The 15,704-nt window shown below is 44.6% G+C and overlaps 1 protein-coding gene across 1 annotated transcript in view; it reads right to left on the reverse strand.

Moving 5' to 3' along the window:
- Positions 1-1,372: 1,372 nt before the first annotated feature.
- The window catches only part of rp1l1a (rp1 like 1a), a gene marked incomplete in the record, with an annotated part of 15,777 nt that continues 1,445 nt past the window's right edge, over positions 1,373-15,704 (reverse strand). Inside the window, 7 exon segments of the mRNA XM_032506373.1 lie at positions 1,373-2,420; positions 3,463-4,626; positions 4,711-5,670; positions 6,169-10,916; positions 11,043-11,307; positions 11,413-11,805; positions 12,021-12,273. Coding sequence (XP_032362264.1) covers positions 1,962-2,420; positions 3,463-4,626; positions 4,711-5,670; positions 6,169-10,916; positions 11,043-11,307; positions 11,413-11,805; positions 12,021-12,254 — 8,223 coding nt within the window.

Consider the following 15,704-nt stretch of genomic DNA (forward strand, 5'->3'; position numbering starts at 1 on the left):
ACACACACACACACATACGTACTGGATTACCATGACGTGTGTGTGAATCTTGAGAGCAGTTGAGCAGCTTTGGAAACCTTTGGAGCAGAGCCAAATGCGCTAGGGAAGAGCATAGAGTACACGTTAGATCTGGAAGTATAAGCACATCATTCTTAGGACTGCCACTGATAGTCAATGCAGCATACTGTTCTGGAATTCATTTAAAGTTAACACGAAGCATGCAGGGCTCCAATTAGGAAAAAAAACACAAGAATCACCTTTGTTTTTTTAAATTGATTTATTGTGTCCGTATATTAATTTGCTCTAGGTACATGATGTTTACTTGGTGATGTCACAGACTGACTGACGGACAGCCAAACAGACCAATAACAGCATAGGCACACGCACCCTCTGTGTACCACAAACAGGAGGATTTTGTAAAACTGTGCAAAAAGAGATGCACATTTTGCCTCGTTCAAATTGTCCTGAACACACACAGAATATTTCCGCTTTAAACCTGGAGCCCAGCTCACTCACCTAGGGTTAAAACGAGAGAAGTTAAAAGGAGAGAAAAATTCTCCTTAGGGGTTTTTAAAAGGTATATTTTTCCAGCATTTTATAGAGCAGCTTTGATCCAATCCAGTCTCCTTAACAGGCTCTCTGATTCTGCTGAAGAGCCACTACCAGAGGGAGGGTGTCAGGAAACAAAAGACAGACACTCAACCATGAGCTCCCCCTCCGTTTCTGTTGATCTACCTTCGTATAACCATGGATACAGTAAGGCATCAGTAATAAGCTTCAGGCTGTTGTTCCACACGGCTGGTTATGCTAACCGCGCACTAAGAAACGCTCTTATATTTAAGCAGCAGAGAAAGGTTTACCTCAACCTGAAATTCAGACTTAGTTTTGCTCAGTGTGCTTCGTTGTGAATATTTTGTAACTGGGAAAGAAAATTCATGCAAAATAAATGATCACAGTAATTGGACTACATATAATATATAATAAAATATTATGAGGTACAGTTTACACTTTAGCATGTTTAAAGGGAAACACATTATAAATGTCAAATTCAAATCGTATACATTAAAGCTATTGAAATACTGTTTGTGATTTTGAATAAAATCAGTCATTTTTTAAATGGACAGTAATCCAAAAGTAAATTAAAAGTATAGCTCAAGCACCAGGCTAGCTGTTTCCCCCTGCTCCCAGTCTTTGTGCTAAGCTAAGCTAAGCAGCTCTTGGCTTTAGCTTCATATTTAGCATTCAGACAGAAGTGGTATTGATCCGCTCGTCTAACTCTCAGCATAACATTTTCACAAAATGTCAAACTATTCCTTTAAGGTAACCCGTTAACATCACAGAAGGTTATAAGATTAAAACAGAGGGCTTTTTCACAGACTACAGATTTAAGTAGTTAGTTAAGTAATAGCTTGGAGATGACCTTCCAAACCCCTGAGAATAAAGACTTAAGATAAGATGAGCCCAAATAAAATAGACAAAGAATTAAACTCATTCACAAACAAAGTATCAATACATTGGGTCTGTCACACTATTGAAACAGGCAACAAATAGATCATATATCTCCGAGGTACTTGGTATATTAATGGCTATATGATTCAATAAATCATCAAACCTGTGGTCCACTACACAAAATAACAAGTTCATATAATACACCCACGGGTGTCAAAAATATTCCAAAAATATACCTTATTCAACACATACAGAATTAGATATATCCCTTCGTACATCCAAATTAACTTACAAAATATACAAATATAATTCATATAATTAAATAGGATAATGTGGAGATTTCAAGTTTCAATATTCTACATGGGATCTGGAGTGATAAAGTGCTTCAAGTGTTTGAGTTTCTGTTTGCAGTTTTTTTTGTTGCCTAAATAACTCTATCGGTGGAGTCACTGACAGAGCAAGGGTTTATGGTAGTCTGTGACCATAAGTCTGGTGTCCGTGTGAGTTAAAAGTCAATTCAACTCAGCGTCACACTCTTTGGGTTTGGACCGTTTGACCCTGCCCGGCGAGCGGCTCCTCCTCTGGCCCGTACCGCCACCACCACATACACAAGCAGCCCTTTTGGGCACTTCTATGGCGTTGACAAGGTTATTGGGGGACTCTGTGTCAATGTCCTCCAAAGAGCCGGGCTGGGACTCCACAGAGGTCCTGGTGAACTGATGGAAGAGAACGCCGTTCTCCCTTTTGTCCAACTCTCCATCCTTCTCCTTGTCTTCCTCGGGTTTACATTCTTCAACAGCATCATTGGCCTCATCTCCATCTTCTTTGCCCTCTTTCCCCTCTTCGTCTTCTGAGGCTCCGGCCCCCTCGTGTCCTGATTCAGACACGCTGTTGTCTCTTGGACGCTTGCTGTCGGGGTCTGATTCTTTGGCGTGTACCTCCTCACCCTCGTTCACAGCCACCCCCTGGCCCTGAGGGACAAACAAGACAACAGGACATTAACTCTGTGTAGTTGTTATTAACTAAACTGGGTAGTACCTAAGGCAGCTACGTGTTAATAATTACAGCTACACGTTGGTTGTACAGCAAGAATAGACTGCAATGCAAAGACTGACAATAACAGTAGTCGTCCATTAGTGGAAGCGCTGTGTTGCTGTGGAACAGAACAGATTTGTTCAGTGCATGTAATTGGATAGCGAGATTATCTTTTCCCACAGGGTTAGAATTAGTGGTTAGGCTACAGTAGGTCACATTCCTTTTATAAAGTGCAGTAGACTTGAACTCTGTGGCCATGTTCAGGTACTCAGGGTTTAAAAATGGGTGGGGCTCAATTTGGTATTCATAACTAGAATGTCAGCCAAAAGAAATGGAAAGACTGAAAAATTGTTACCTGAAAGTAGCCAGCTACTTTGGGTTTAGCACTCCACTAACTTGAATGGGGATTAAATGATTTCATTTTGCGGCTCTTCTAGACTTTTCAAATGTTATCGGACCAAATGGATAAAATTCAGATTTTTGTATCTACTGATTTACAGCTGTCTCTTTCGCCATATCTAAAGTAAAAAGTCTTTTTGGACCAGTTATATTATCAATTATTCATTATCTGTCTATACACCAGATACAAATGCCTCACAGATGGAAATTATTTAATTTATTTCTTTAATGTCACTATATTCAATTCAATTCAATTTATATAGCACCAAATCACAACAACATCTCTCAGCGCTTTCATAAAAGATCGTTCTCTGCAATGTTATTTACAGAAACCCAACAATTATCTGATATATATAGATATATATATATCTATATATATATATATATATATATAGATATATATATATATCTAAATGTTAGTAAGGAGGTTAAAAAAGGGGTTTAACTAAAGTGCTTCTGGAAATCAATGTGTGCTAAACTATGGCAAGAACAAAATGTGAAAATGGCGCTAGACAAACTGACAGTTTGGGTAATACTTTTCTAATTGAATACATTTCTTTTGCATTTATTTCATCCTACCTTTAATGAGGTTCTTTCCTCCTCTGATGCCTCACATCCTGGCTCCTCACTCTCTCCTTCCTTTTCGTCTTCATGTGACTCCCCCTCTCCGGCAGCATCATCCCCTTCATCTTCATCCTCTGCCGAAGCGCTGACGTTACCCTCCACAAACTCCTCCAGCAGCGTGGATTCTTCATTTTTTGCAGCGCTGTCATCCTCCGTTTCCCCAGAATCCTCATCTTCTCCGCTTTCCTTGCCTGTCATTTCTTCTTGTTCTTCCTTTCCTTCTTCTTCCTTGCCTTCATCTTCTTCCTTATATTCAGACACCTCACAGTCTTCCATCTCGGCCTCCTCCTCCTCACCCATGCCATTTTCAGTGGTTTCTCCTTCACCTGCTGTTGCCTCTTTTACCGTCTCCTTGTCACTCTCCTCCTTTTCCTCCTCCTCCTCTTTCTCGATTCCTGTCTCTCCATCCTCTGCGTTCTCCCCCTCTTCCTCCCCTGCTCTCTCTTCATCATCTCCTGTCTCATCCTCAGCTGCGTTGTCGCCGGTCTCCTCAGCAGCCTCTCCTTCTGCTGTTTCCTCCTCTCCGTCTTCTGCGTTGTCGCTCTCCTCCTCATTTCTGGCACACTGGCATTGACATTCTTCCTCTTCCTCTTCATTTCCTGATGTCTCCTCTTCTCCAGGTTCCTCGCCACCTGTTTCTTTCTCTTCCGGATCCTCAACACCTGCAATACTTTCCCCTTTTTCAGCTTCTGCCTCCTCCTCCTCATCTCCTGCCTCACCCCCATCGTTCCCTATTTCCTCATCTTCCTCTGGAATTGTCTCCTCTAAAAGAACTTTAGGTTTAATATCCTCTTTAGTTTCCTCCTCCTCCTCCTCCTCTTCCTCCTGCACTACCTCTAAATTCCTCCCTTCGCTATCACTTTCCATCTCTGCAGACTGCAGCACAACTGCAGGCGCAGGGGTTTTCTTCAGCTGCAGAATCTTAAGGAGGTCAAACTCCATCATCACCGGTGCTTTGGCTGCAAGCGGGTTATCTTTGAGAGGCCGGGCGGCCATTTTCTTGCGAACACAAGCATCACAGGGACAGTACTCGTCATCACTTCGCTGGTCGCTGAACTCAGCCGTCGTGTCTTCATCGCTCAGGCAATCAGCGGTTTTTACTGACTTTTTCTTCATGACCTGAAACATAAATCAAACATTATCTTTCTGCCTTTGAAGTGGCAGAATCTTACATACGTTGTAAAGAGGATTTGGTGAAATTACCTTCAATATTTGACGCCTCTTCTCTGTTACGGTGGACTCCCTGGAGAGGTTCGCTCTTTGCGGCGGCCGGGGAAACTTCCCCCCTCTGCCGGCGCGACTCTGAATCTTCCTCACCTCACGCTCGACGCTGCTCTGGATGCGTCTGCTCACCTCTTCCCTCAGCTCGCCGATCATGGTGTCCAGCATGAGGCTGTCGTCCAGGTCCCAACGAACTTTGAACTCCGCCATGGCGTTAATGTAGTGGTCCATGAACTGTTTCTCCAGCTTCTTCAGAAGGTGCAGGACCCACACCGGATCAGGGTCTTGGGATAGTCGTTTTGACAATGGTGCTCGCAGGACAGTCGGGGGCGTGCCTGAGCTGCCTGAGTCCTCTGCCGTCTCTTGTTCGTTATCCGTGGGGGATTTGGAGCTGTTGTTGGCAGAGCTCTTGTCCAATGACGAGGGATTCTCAGAGGCTTTTGGGCTGTCCAGACTTGGAGGGACTGTACTCTGAACCTCTTCCTTTGCAACCTCTGTCTCCTCTGGGTCTGCTTCAATTTCCTTGTGTTCTGCCTCTGCATTTCCTTCTTCTTCCTCTTCTACAACCTTCTCCGCTCCCCCTTCCTTCTCCTCATGTAAAGAGGACTCTTTTGTTTTGTTTTGATTCGTTTCATCTCCACCTTGAGTTCCATTCTCTTTCCCTGATCCGCCAGAGCCACTGCTCATTCCCACCCCGGATGAGGACCTCGGTGGAGTCACCTGCTCCGTGCCAACGTCCTTGGTCTCCTTGGTCTCAATGTCCCTGGGTACAGTGAGCCAGAGAGACTGAAGGATGGCCATAATGTCCTCATACTGCTGGTTGCGGTCCTTCTCTTGGTCAAAGCCAGGGGTCACTTTAGGCTCAATGAGCTGAAGCTGGGCCAAACAGTCCAGAAACCCCCTGGCTGATGTGCTCAGTCTACGACCATAAACTGGAGACACCTACAGGTGACAGCAGAGAAGACAGAATACGTATATTCATTCAATCGATGGTATTGCCTGGTAAATTAGGGCTTCTTAAAAAGCTGTACAAGAGTCTACTCATTTTTTCAACTGTTTCTCTACCTAAGCTCTTCCCTTTCTGAATTACTCAAACTTTTTTACCTCTTTAGGCTTCTAAAATGATTCAAATACAACAACAATGTCAAATATTCTTTGTTTCAGCTTCAAAAATGGACGTTTTGCTGCTTTTCTCGGTGTTATACAATGGTAATTTAAATATTTTTGTGTTTTAGATTAAACACTTTACGGATTAATTGATTATTTGATAAAATGCACATTAAACCTATTGCAAATAGCTGTAAGATACAGCCGGAATAGTTTCAGTTTAAAGGCTCAGAAATTAAGCAAAATAATTAAAAGAATTAAGCCTGAACCTTAACTGCTTTTTGTACTCATTCCATGTGATACAATCACATTTACATAAAGTCATTAGCTTACCTCAGGCATGCTCTGACATCGACCCATAGAGGAGCTCAGAAGAACTTTCATCACTGCAACAGAAGAATTCCAACTCTTGGGCTGAGCGTCACCGCTCCACAACAGAGTCCCCACTGCGTCACCACCACCTGGAGCTGGATCTGGGCTCTTCTCCTCTTCTGCTGCATCACATTCAGCCTCTTCCTTTTTCTGTTCTTCCTCGTTTGCCTCGACATCCTCCTTCTTGTCTTCCACTTTCCCCTCTTCCAGATTTCCCTCCTCCTTTGCTTCCTCTTCTCCAGGTTTCTCTTCCTCCACCTTCTCCTGCTCCTCCTCATTCAGCCCATCACCAAGTGCGAGCATGCAGCTGTTAGCGGGAATGCTGCGCAGCCAGTCACTGACAACCTCATTGGGGGAAGCATTGGGCAGACAGGCAGGTGACAGTTCCAGTTCCTCCTGATCTGTCTGGTTCCTGCTCCTCTGAGACCTTTTACTCCTGGACTTGTCACTGGTTTTACTCGCCATGGACTGTTGGCTGTTTGAACGTGCAGCAGCAGCAGCAGCCATGGTTTCCTTCAGCATATCAGCAGCAGACGTAGAATGATGCAGAGTGCTCCCACTACATGTCTCCACTTTGCTGCTTGGTCTGGAGCGGGATTTGGCCTTACTCTCCTTTGAGGCTTTCATCTTGGAGCCTGAGTGAGTTGAAACTGCTGAATCAGGCCTGAGGCTACGGGGACTCTTGGATTGGACACCTGCCACCTTATTGTCTGCAATATCTTCTTCCCCTTCGGCCTTACTAGCTGGTCTGCTGATGGCCTGAGTTGCAGTGGCATTATCTCCTGAATCTCGAGCTACATTAGCATTTTCACCACTGACACTTGCAGGGGATTTACTCCGAGCTTTAGCACTTGCTGCTGACATTGCAGATGATGTCCTGTTGTCATTGGCATCCATTTTGCCAGCTTTTGTCGTTGAAGCTGACTTCAAACTTGCTATTTCATGGTCATTTTCTGCTTTGGTTGGGCTGGCACTTGTTGGCTTACTGTCAAGCATTCGAGGTGCTTTGTTGCCACAGCTACAGGAAGACTTGTGAGACCTGCTGCTTTTGGCTGACAATGAGCTGTCTCCTCTCTCTGTTGTTTGCTCCCCACCTTCTTCACCTTTATCCCCACTCCCCCCTGTTTTAATAGTAGGGACATGATTGTGAGCGCTTTTACTGCTGGACTTTTGAGACATCATGGACCCCGTTCCCTCCCTTTCTTCCTTCAAAGCGGACTGTTCTGAGCTTTTGGGGACATCGGGAGTTACTGTCTTCACTCTGCCCTTTTTCTCAGTATTTGTGTGAAAAGAAACACAGGACCTGCCACTGTCTGAGTTGGCTATTTCCTGGTCTTCTGGCAACCCAAGAGAGACTGAGCCTGATGAGTTTTGACTCAGTGGCTGCTCAGAGCCTCCTGATTCTCTCCTGTGCCTTCTGCTTGAGGACGTAAGGATGCTGGCGGCCCGCTCAGAAGCCTCCTCATTTTCAAGCTCCTCAAGATCTTCCTTTTTCTCCCCCTCTTTTTTTTCCTTTGACTTTTCAAGTGCTGAAGCTGCTCCACAGCCACATTTTGATCTTCCAGATCTGCTGGGGGATGCAGCTTTGGGTGAGTGGGTCAGTGGGGAACATGATAAGAGCATTTGTCCTTTAGATGTACTTTTTGTTGAATTGTCCTCCACGTTTTCATCTGCATCTGCTCTTTCAATAACAGCAAAATCAGCTGTTCTCTTATGACGAGACTTATGCGATGAAGTCGAAACACTAGATTTCGCTGATTTAGCGGATATAGCACTTTGGGCTCTCTCTGTTGTCTCATTTCCATCTTCATCAACCCCCGCTGGTGTTTGAAAGGTAACATTTGGACTTGGTGACACCGGTTTGAGATTCTTACTAGACTTCTGAGAAGTATGGGACTTCATTGAAGATTTTGACTTGACCGACAGGGCACTGGCCACCCGCTCTTGATTTTCATTATGCTCCTCTTTTCCATTTATCTCAATAGAAGGCATATCGGCTTCATTTGGATTTAGAGATGCTGTGGTTTGATTTGACTTCTGGGACTTGGAGGACTTTGCAGAGGTGTGTGATTTACTAGACATGGCGCTGGGGGTTCTGTCCTCCATGTTGTCTACCTCTGTCTTTGCTGTGTCTTTGGCTGATTTAGCAGATGTTGCGGTTTGATTTGACTTCTGGGACTTGGAGGACTTTGCAGAGGTGTGTGATTTACTAGACATGGCGCTGGGGGTTCTGTCCTCCATGTTGTCTACCTCTGTCTTTGCTGTGTCTTTGGCTGATTTAGCAGATATTACACTTTCAGGCCTCTGCTGTTCATCTTCTCCCAGCTCATTTTCTTTTTCCTTGGAGCTTGGAGATGCAGCGGTTTCATTGTAGTTAGAAGTTTTAGATTTGACTAATCTGCCTGATGCTTGACTCACTGCCCTTTCTTGTCCATCTTCTCCACCTTTGAAGGACTTGTGGGATTTATTAGACTTGGTAGAAAGATTTGATTTGTCTGACATGGCACTCGCTGCTCTCTCCTCTGACTCCATTTCTTCTTCCTGTTCTGTTGCTTCGATAATGGGTACATCAGCTCGAGATTCTGCTCTTGCACAGTGACTGCAAGTAGACCTGTGAGATGTGCCGGACTTTGCTGACACATTAGATTTAGTTGATTTAGCAGACATGACACTATCTGGTCTTTCTGCCTCGCCAGGCGTATCAGATAGGGCACTGGAAGTTCTTTTGTTTGTGTCATTGTCCTCCACAGCTGTATTGTCAGTTGGTGAGGCAACCTTAGTTCCTTTCTTGACTGAAGCATTGGTCTCCGCTGAGGCACCAGATTTGGCTGACAAGGAGCTAAGTACTCTTTCTTCAGTGTTTGCTTCTTCTGCCTCCTCTGTTGTCTTTATGTCAGGCGCATCAGCGGTGCAGCTGTAGTTGGACTTGTGTGACCTGCCGGACTTGGCAGACATGTTGGACCGAGCCGATATGGCACTGGGGCTTCTCTCCTCCTCTTTTTGTCCTGTGCCACAAGGACTGTCATTATAGCCAGACTTGCATGATCCATTGGACCTGTGACTTGTGGCTGAGGTGGCACTCAGAGCCCTTTCTTCCTCTTTTCCTGCTTCCTCAAGATTGGACATTCTGGACATGGCACTAGATGCTCTGTGCTCTTGGATGTTTGATATTGCAGAGCAGCGGCCATTGTTGGTGAGGTTGGTCTTGTTGGATTGTGTGGACCCAGCTGAATCTTCTGAGCCATCATCACTGCCATTATTTGCATTCTCTTGGCTGGAAAGAGGTGTGGCCTGCTTTGGAGATGCTCGGTGGGACCTCTGTGATGCTCTACTATTTGATTCAGAGTTGACCCCACTTTTGCATCCGCCACAATTGGGACATACATTAGATCCCCTTGATTGCAGGGAATATCCTGTATGACTAGACAAGCCACTAACAACCCTCTGTACATCTTCATCCTCATCATCTGCAGCCCCCTCTTCTTCTGAGTTTGGGATCCGGACTTTGCTGGACCTGCTTGAGGCTCTGCTCCTTTTGGACTTGGAGCTGGGAGCTCGATCCATCCTCTCTGCTTCAGCTGTTGGATGTGGGGTGGCTGCTCCACAGTGATAGGACGAGGCTACAGATACTGCTCTGCTTCCTCTCTCTTCCTCTTGCTTCTCGTGTTCTGTCGAGTGGACAGAACCAGCTGTGATGCTACTTGTTGGTTTGTGGCTCAAGTGAGTCTGGGAAGTTGGGGAAGGAGTGGGTTCATTGCATTGACAGCATTGTGAGGCGCTGGGTGGCAGGTCATCATCCTGGTCCTCTTGCAGTGATTGAAGGATATGAGAGGAGCTACTTATTGCAGACAGCGGACGCTCCCCATCTTCCTCCATCAGTAGGTCACCCTCTACTGACTTCCTGCTAAGTGGTCGTAGGTTGCTATCAATGGCAACTATTTCACTGCGACTGCAGCATCGACTCACCCTGCACACCTCGACATGGGTATCTCCATCCTGCTCTAGCTCTACTCTGCGCTCAACCTGCTCCGTCACAAACATCTCCTCCTGGACCAGTTGGCTCTGCTTTGAACCTGAGCCACAGTTTGTGACTCGTGCTCGACAGCGCATCACCCTCCTGGAATTACATGACGAGGAAGAGCTAGAAGAGTGTGTATGTCTCAGCAGAGTGTGGGAGTGGCTGGGTGGATGTGGTGGAGGTACAGGATGCAGTTTTTGGCTGTGTGCTGGGTTTTCCCATAAATCGTATTGCTGTTCCTGTCTCTGGTAACAGCAGGGACATTGGTTCCCCTCCAACACACGCTGCGCAGGTTGGTTAGAATAATCCACACCCTCTGGGTCAAAGGATGTGGAATCAGGATCAGAGCAGCTCTCTGATTGGCCCTGCTGCAGGTAATGGGGCTGGGCCTGACTCAGGGGGCAACATTCATTAGTCAGAGATGGGGATTTCTTGACTTGTGTAGACCACTGCAGGGTCTCGTCATTGTGTAGGCGGAAACGCACCCTCATCTCCACTGACAGGCTGCCGTCTTTATTGACCAGGACACGCTTTTCAATGTCATCGTTCATAATAGCTGGTCTGGCCTGGGAGTAGGTGCTGACACCATTGCTGTATGACTTCTCTGAAGACAAGGAGAAACGGGTGGAGCGGTTTGAGGAATCTGAACGAGGATGGATTATGCTTTTTTTGGTTTCCAGACCAAAGTTAACTGAGGAGAGAGAGAAAAGGTAATGTAAAAGCAAACATTATTTCACTTTATCTTACTCTTTAAACTACTCTAGATCTGTAGTTGAAATTGTGGTTTGTGTTACGAGTATTCACCCAAACAACTTACCATTTTTCCTGCTTTCATGCCCTTCGCTGTATTCGCTGGCTCTAGACTGAGCTCCACGAGGTGGGGATCTTGCTCCTTGAGTAGCAGGAGATCTGGCCCCATTTCCAGGAGTCCTGGGGCCAAGAGCAGGGCCCCTGCTGCCCAGACCAGGCAGTTTTTCTTCAGAGCTCTTCCTGATGAAGTTTATCAACAGTGGGCTGAAGGCTTCCCGGCCAACACACACCAACGTACCAGGACAAGTCATCAGGTTTTGTACGCTGTCAATCTGAGCAAAATATCAGTCAGTGTCAGTTTTCCGTACAAAATCTGTCATCTGCAATAAAACCCTCTAAATCATGACCAAAAAATTCAGAAGCAAGCTAATTCTTACCCTTCGTCCCTCAGCAGTGTAGAGCTTGCGTACATGAAACTGCATCACCTCTGACACCTCATCAAGAAAGGACTTCAGGCTCCTGGTTGACCTCCTGCTCAACACCACGCTCCTCCTCATCCCCGGCTCGCTGTTCTTCACCAGCAGGATCCGCCGCTGCCTGTAAGACTGATGGCCAGGCGGTGTTGCGGACGAGGATTCGGGCTGCTGGGGCCTCCGGCTGTGATGGTACCAGATGGTTGGGCGTTTGCCGGCCAGTTCCATGTTGACTGGCTTAGCCTGGCGCCGGTCTGAGCAGAGGTAGCAGCCACCGTCCTGGAGCTGCTCCAGGTGTTTGATGGCGTGGGTGCCGCGGGGAGTGGTCACAGTCCGCACGCCAAATGGCAAGGGCACCTGTATGTGGACACACATATGCACATGTACTTTATACGATACAAATCTGTTGCAACTGTGTCTTCAGATAAAATTGCATTCAGCAGGTGAACATTTAACAAAGTAGAGCTTATGTGGTGGCCAAGTTGAAAGATTAGAGTGCGATAAAGGGGCATCTACACAGTCAGCTTCAAAAGAAATCTTTCCATCACAGCTCTGATACCTATCCCACTAACCTTTTGGGAAAGGTCGTCCAGCAGGGTGTCGAAACATTTGAAGCTGCGCTTTTGGATGGCCATCTTGACACCCCCGAACTGGCTGTCGCCGCTTTTGTAGAAGGTGATCCGCTTGGCTGGGGGGGCTGCGATCACATGGGCAGGGCGTAAGTTGGAGGGGGGTCGCGGGGAGAGGGACGAGGCATGTTTAGATGGAGGCTGAGGGTCCCACATCCCTGCCTCGACTGAGTACATGGTGCAGTCTCACACCCACCTGAGGTAGAAACACAAATGTCAACACAGAATGTAAAGAAGTTGTTGAATAGCAAAAATGTGTCATCTATCACCGTTTTCAAGAGACGTTATGTGTTATGTAGCCTTCTGTTCCCACTCATAAGATCACAGCTCCTAATCGTGGTGTTTGATTGGGGATTCAGGACAGGACATCCACTAACAGGACTACCTGGCATGTAAGAATGTTACATATGTCATTTGGCTCCACAGGATATACGCATTTTGTTTAAAGTCATCCAAATCAAACCAGTAAGCTGCCAGATAAGTAGTTTGTTGCTTCATGAACTTAAAATTGTTGTTTTCCTGCATGTAATAACTGACCTGTCTAAAAAAAATGCCCAGATTCCCTACAATTTTCATTCTGTCAAAATCATTTGGGACAAAAGACCAATGGCTTGGCATGAATTTCAACCGAAAATATACACATAATGTTAAATCAAATGCAGCTACATCCACATCTACATACATGTTAAAGATATAGCTTCCCAAAGCCTGCTATATTTAGTGAAGCGGCCTAGCACGCAATGAGAAATCCTATTTGGAACGCAGGTAAAAAAACAGCTTGCATGTACAGTACGTAATTCATACGAATTAATTATGTTTTATAAGCTCGCACTATAATGATTAACAGGGATACTTTTTAAAGTTTCAATCTGGTTAACATGGGTTTCGAAAAAAAACCCAACACAAATCATATATCCTGATATGAGCAGCAACGAAAACAACAATATGAACAGCTGTAGCCTGAATCAGGACAGGAGATTACAGCGACCAGCCCACAGTAACACTTTACTACGCTTCTTTTTTTCAATAAAATGATAATAATCTTAATCATGATGGTTAACTGAGATGACTTTCAATAACCTAGGAAAAAGGTGAATGTTATCAGCAGGCTTTTAAGTCCCATGAGGTTAGACTGTGGGCCAAATCACAGCTCTTAGCTGCAGACACCCGATGTGACGCTCTGCTCCCTAATCCCTCTCCAGCTTCACGTCTCAGTTTCATTAAATGACAGTCCTAGTTGCCCGGTTTATTTCTTGTTGACATGATTTGAAAGACTAAAAATGACACCCAACACCCTTGATATCACAGTGACAAAACATTTGAGCCAAATGCACTAGCCCTTTGAGCATAACGTCAACAATTTGGAAACTTTTAAAGATAACTAGAGCCTCTCTTGACACTTTTATCAACTGTAGACGTAGATAATATCGCCGTAGATTACTTTACCATCAAGCCATTGTCACTATATATTAACTATAGACCCATCTTTTAACCTTAACGTCAACTAAAGAACCATTTTTACCACTATTTTTTTTTTTTTAAATCCTTACATGAGAACTTAAGAATGTCTGTCACTAATTTAACCACAATTCATTCACTTAACAAATATCTATTAGGTACACTACTCACATATTCAGGAAACATGATCCAAAGAGATGAGAAAAAGCTGGAGGGGGAATCTGTCCGCGCTGAGTCAGACCAGGAATTAGCACTAAGTGTTTAAATGTGTGTCTGTGTGTGTGTGTGTTTGTGTGTGTGTATGTCTGTGTGTGTGTGTGTGGTGTCTGCAGCTTAGGTCACTAACTAAGATGCCCAGCAGAGCCCTCGGTTCCACAGCTCTCAGGGTGGAATAGCAGTCGGTGCATGGAGGGGGTGAGGAGGCGGATAGAGGGAGGAGAAATGAGGAGAGAGGAGAAGACAGGAGATGGGGGGAGGAGGGGGGGAGGCTAAGGATAGAAAGAAAAGCCTGCTTAAGAACCTGTGAGTGTGTGTGTGTGGGGGTTGCTATGGTGAGGCCAAGACAAGTGATGTAATTTTGTACATCGCACATGACCTGGAGAAGAGACATATGCTAATTTTCAACTTTGATGGTTTCTTTCATTCGAACTTCATCATTAGATGAATGCAAAAAGCATTTATTTATTTATTGATAATTTGGTAGACTTGCTTGGAGGGCAAAAAAAGAAAACAGTTGATAAATAATAACCACTTGCATTTTGATCATTTTTAGGGATTCAATTTTCATCTCAACTTTACACTGCTGTGTCTCGGGGCCTGGCCTCCAGCCGTCTGTTGTAGTCTGTATGCGTGAGTGAGTTTTTACTCTAAAATCTTCTCTCCGCACATATTGCTCCCTCTTTCTCTCTTTATCTTGTTCTCTGTCTTTTTCTATGTCTTCCTCTCTCTCTCTCTCACACACACACACAAAGACACACACATACACGGCTGTAGTGGAAGAGGATTGTAATTACAGACAATCTGTCTGACAGCAGGGGGCCTCCTGTTTAGAAATCCCTGAAAACACTAACTGCTCCTATTGAGCTGTGTCAAGAGGAAAACCGTCATTACTGTCGGAGGCTACGGCCATCACAAGCAGCAGAACACCATTGCTATGAGTGAAAACCATTTAGAAAGGATTTTTACTTTAAATTTTCACTTGTCCCCATTTAGTTTACCGCTTCGATCCCGTTTAAATGAACATACGTTATGTAAGCAGAGCTTTGTTTGGGTGTGAAGGTATTTCTGTTAGATGTTGTGTAATGGGACTGGTGGACAGTGGGTAAGAAGGAAAGTGCCTCAAGACAGGAAGCATCCCCAAATAGTGAGCTCTTTAGCTGCTAAACGCTCCGCCATGTTGTATTGTGTGTCATGTCTGCTGCTGTTTGCTCTTATGCAGATAGCGGGTTTTTACATCATTTCCTTGAAAACAGCTGAGTCTGGACACGATGCTGAGAGCGGTGAGAGGAAAGAGTCGGGTGCTAAATCTCTGTGGTTTCACCTAAAAGTACGCATTTCATCTATATGATAAAAAATATTAGTAGAGCGGCTTTGAGTACAGAACTTGAACTGTAACTGCAGTAATGAACTCTGTTTCATTATTTGATACTAGAAGTAAAAATACATTTAAAATAAGCACATACAGTGGCTTGAGAAAGTTTACACACCCATGCTAAAGTTGATTAAAAAGAGGAATAAAAAAACATGTATTGGAAATTGATCTTAATGCCTTAATTCAAAATATTTAGGAAAATCCAACCTTTTAAGGACACCAATTTTCTTTGTGAATGAATAATGTATTGTAAATAAATAAATGTTCTTTCTTAAATTAAAGGGAGCATAAGTATACACACCCCTATGTTAAAGTCCCATAGAGGCAGGTAGGTTTTTATTTTTAAAAGGCCAGTTATTTCATGGATCAGGATACTATGCATCCTGATAAAGTTCCCTTGGCCTTTAGAATTAAAATAGCCCCTTATCATCACATATCCTTCACCATACATAGAGATTGACATGGAGAACTTTCCATAAGATCATCTCTCAATGCAAATCAAACCAGCTATTAGGCTAACTGAAATAAAACCAGTTAAGGAAGAATATTTATCTATTTACAATACATTATTCATTCAC

The sequence above is a fragment of the Etheostoma spectabile genome, chromosome 24 (genome assembly GCF_008692095.1).
Source record: "Etheostoma spectabile isolate EspeVRDwgs_2016 chromosome 24, UIUC_Espe_1.0, whole genome shotgun sequence".
Classification (NCBI taxonomy): domain Eukaryota; kingdom Metazoa; phylum Chordata; class Actinopteri; order Perciformes; family Percidae; genus Etheostoma; species Etheostoma spectabile.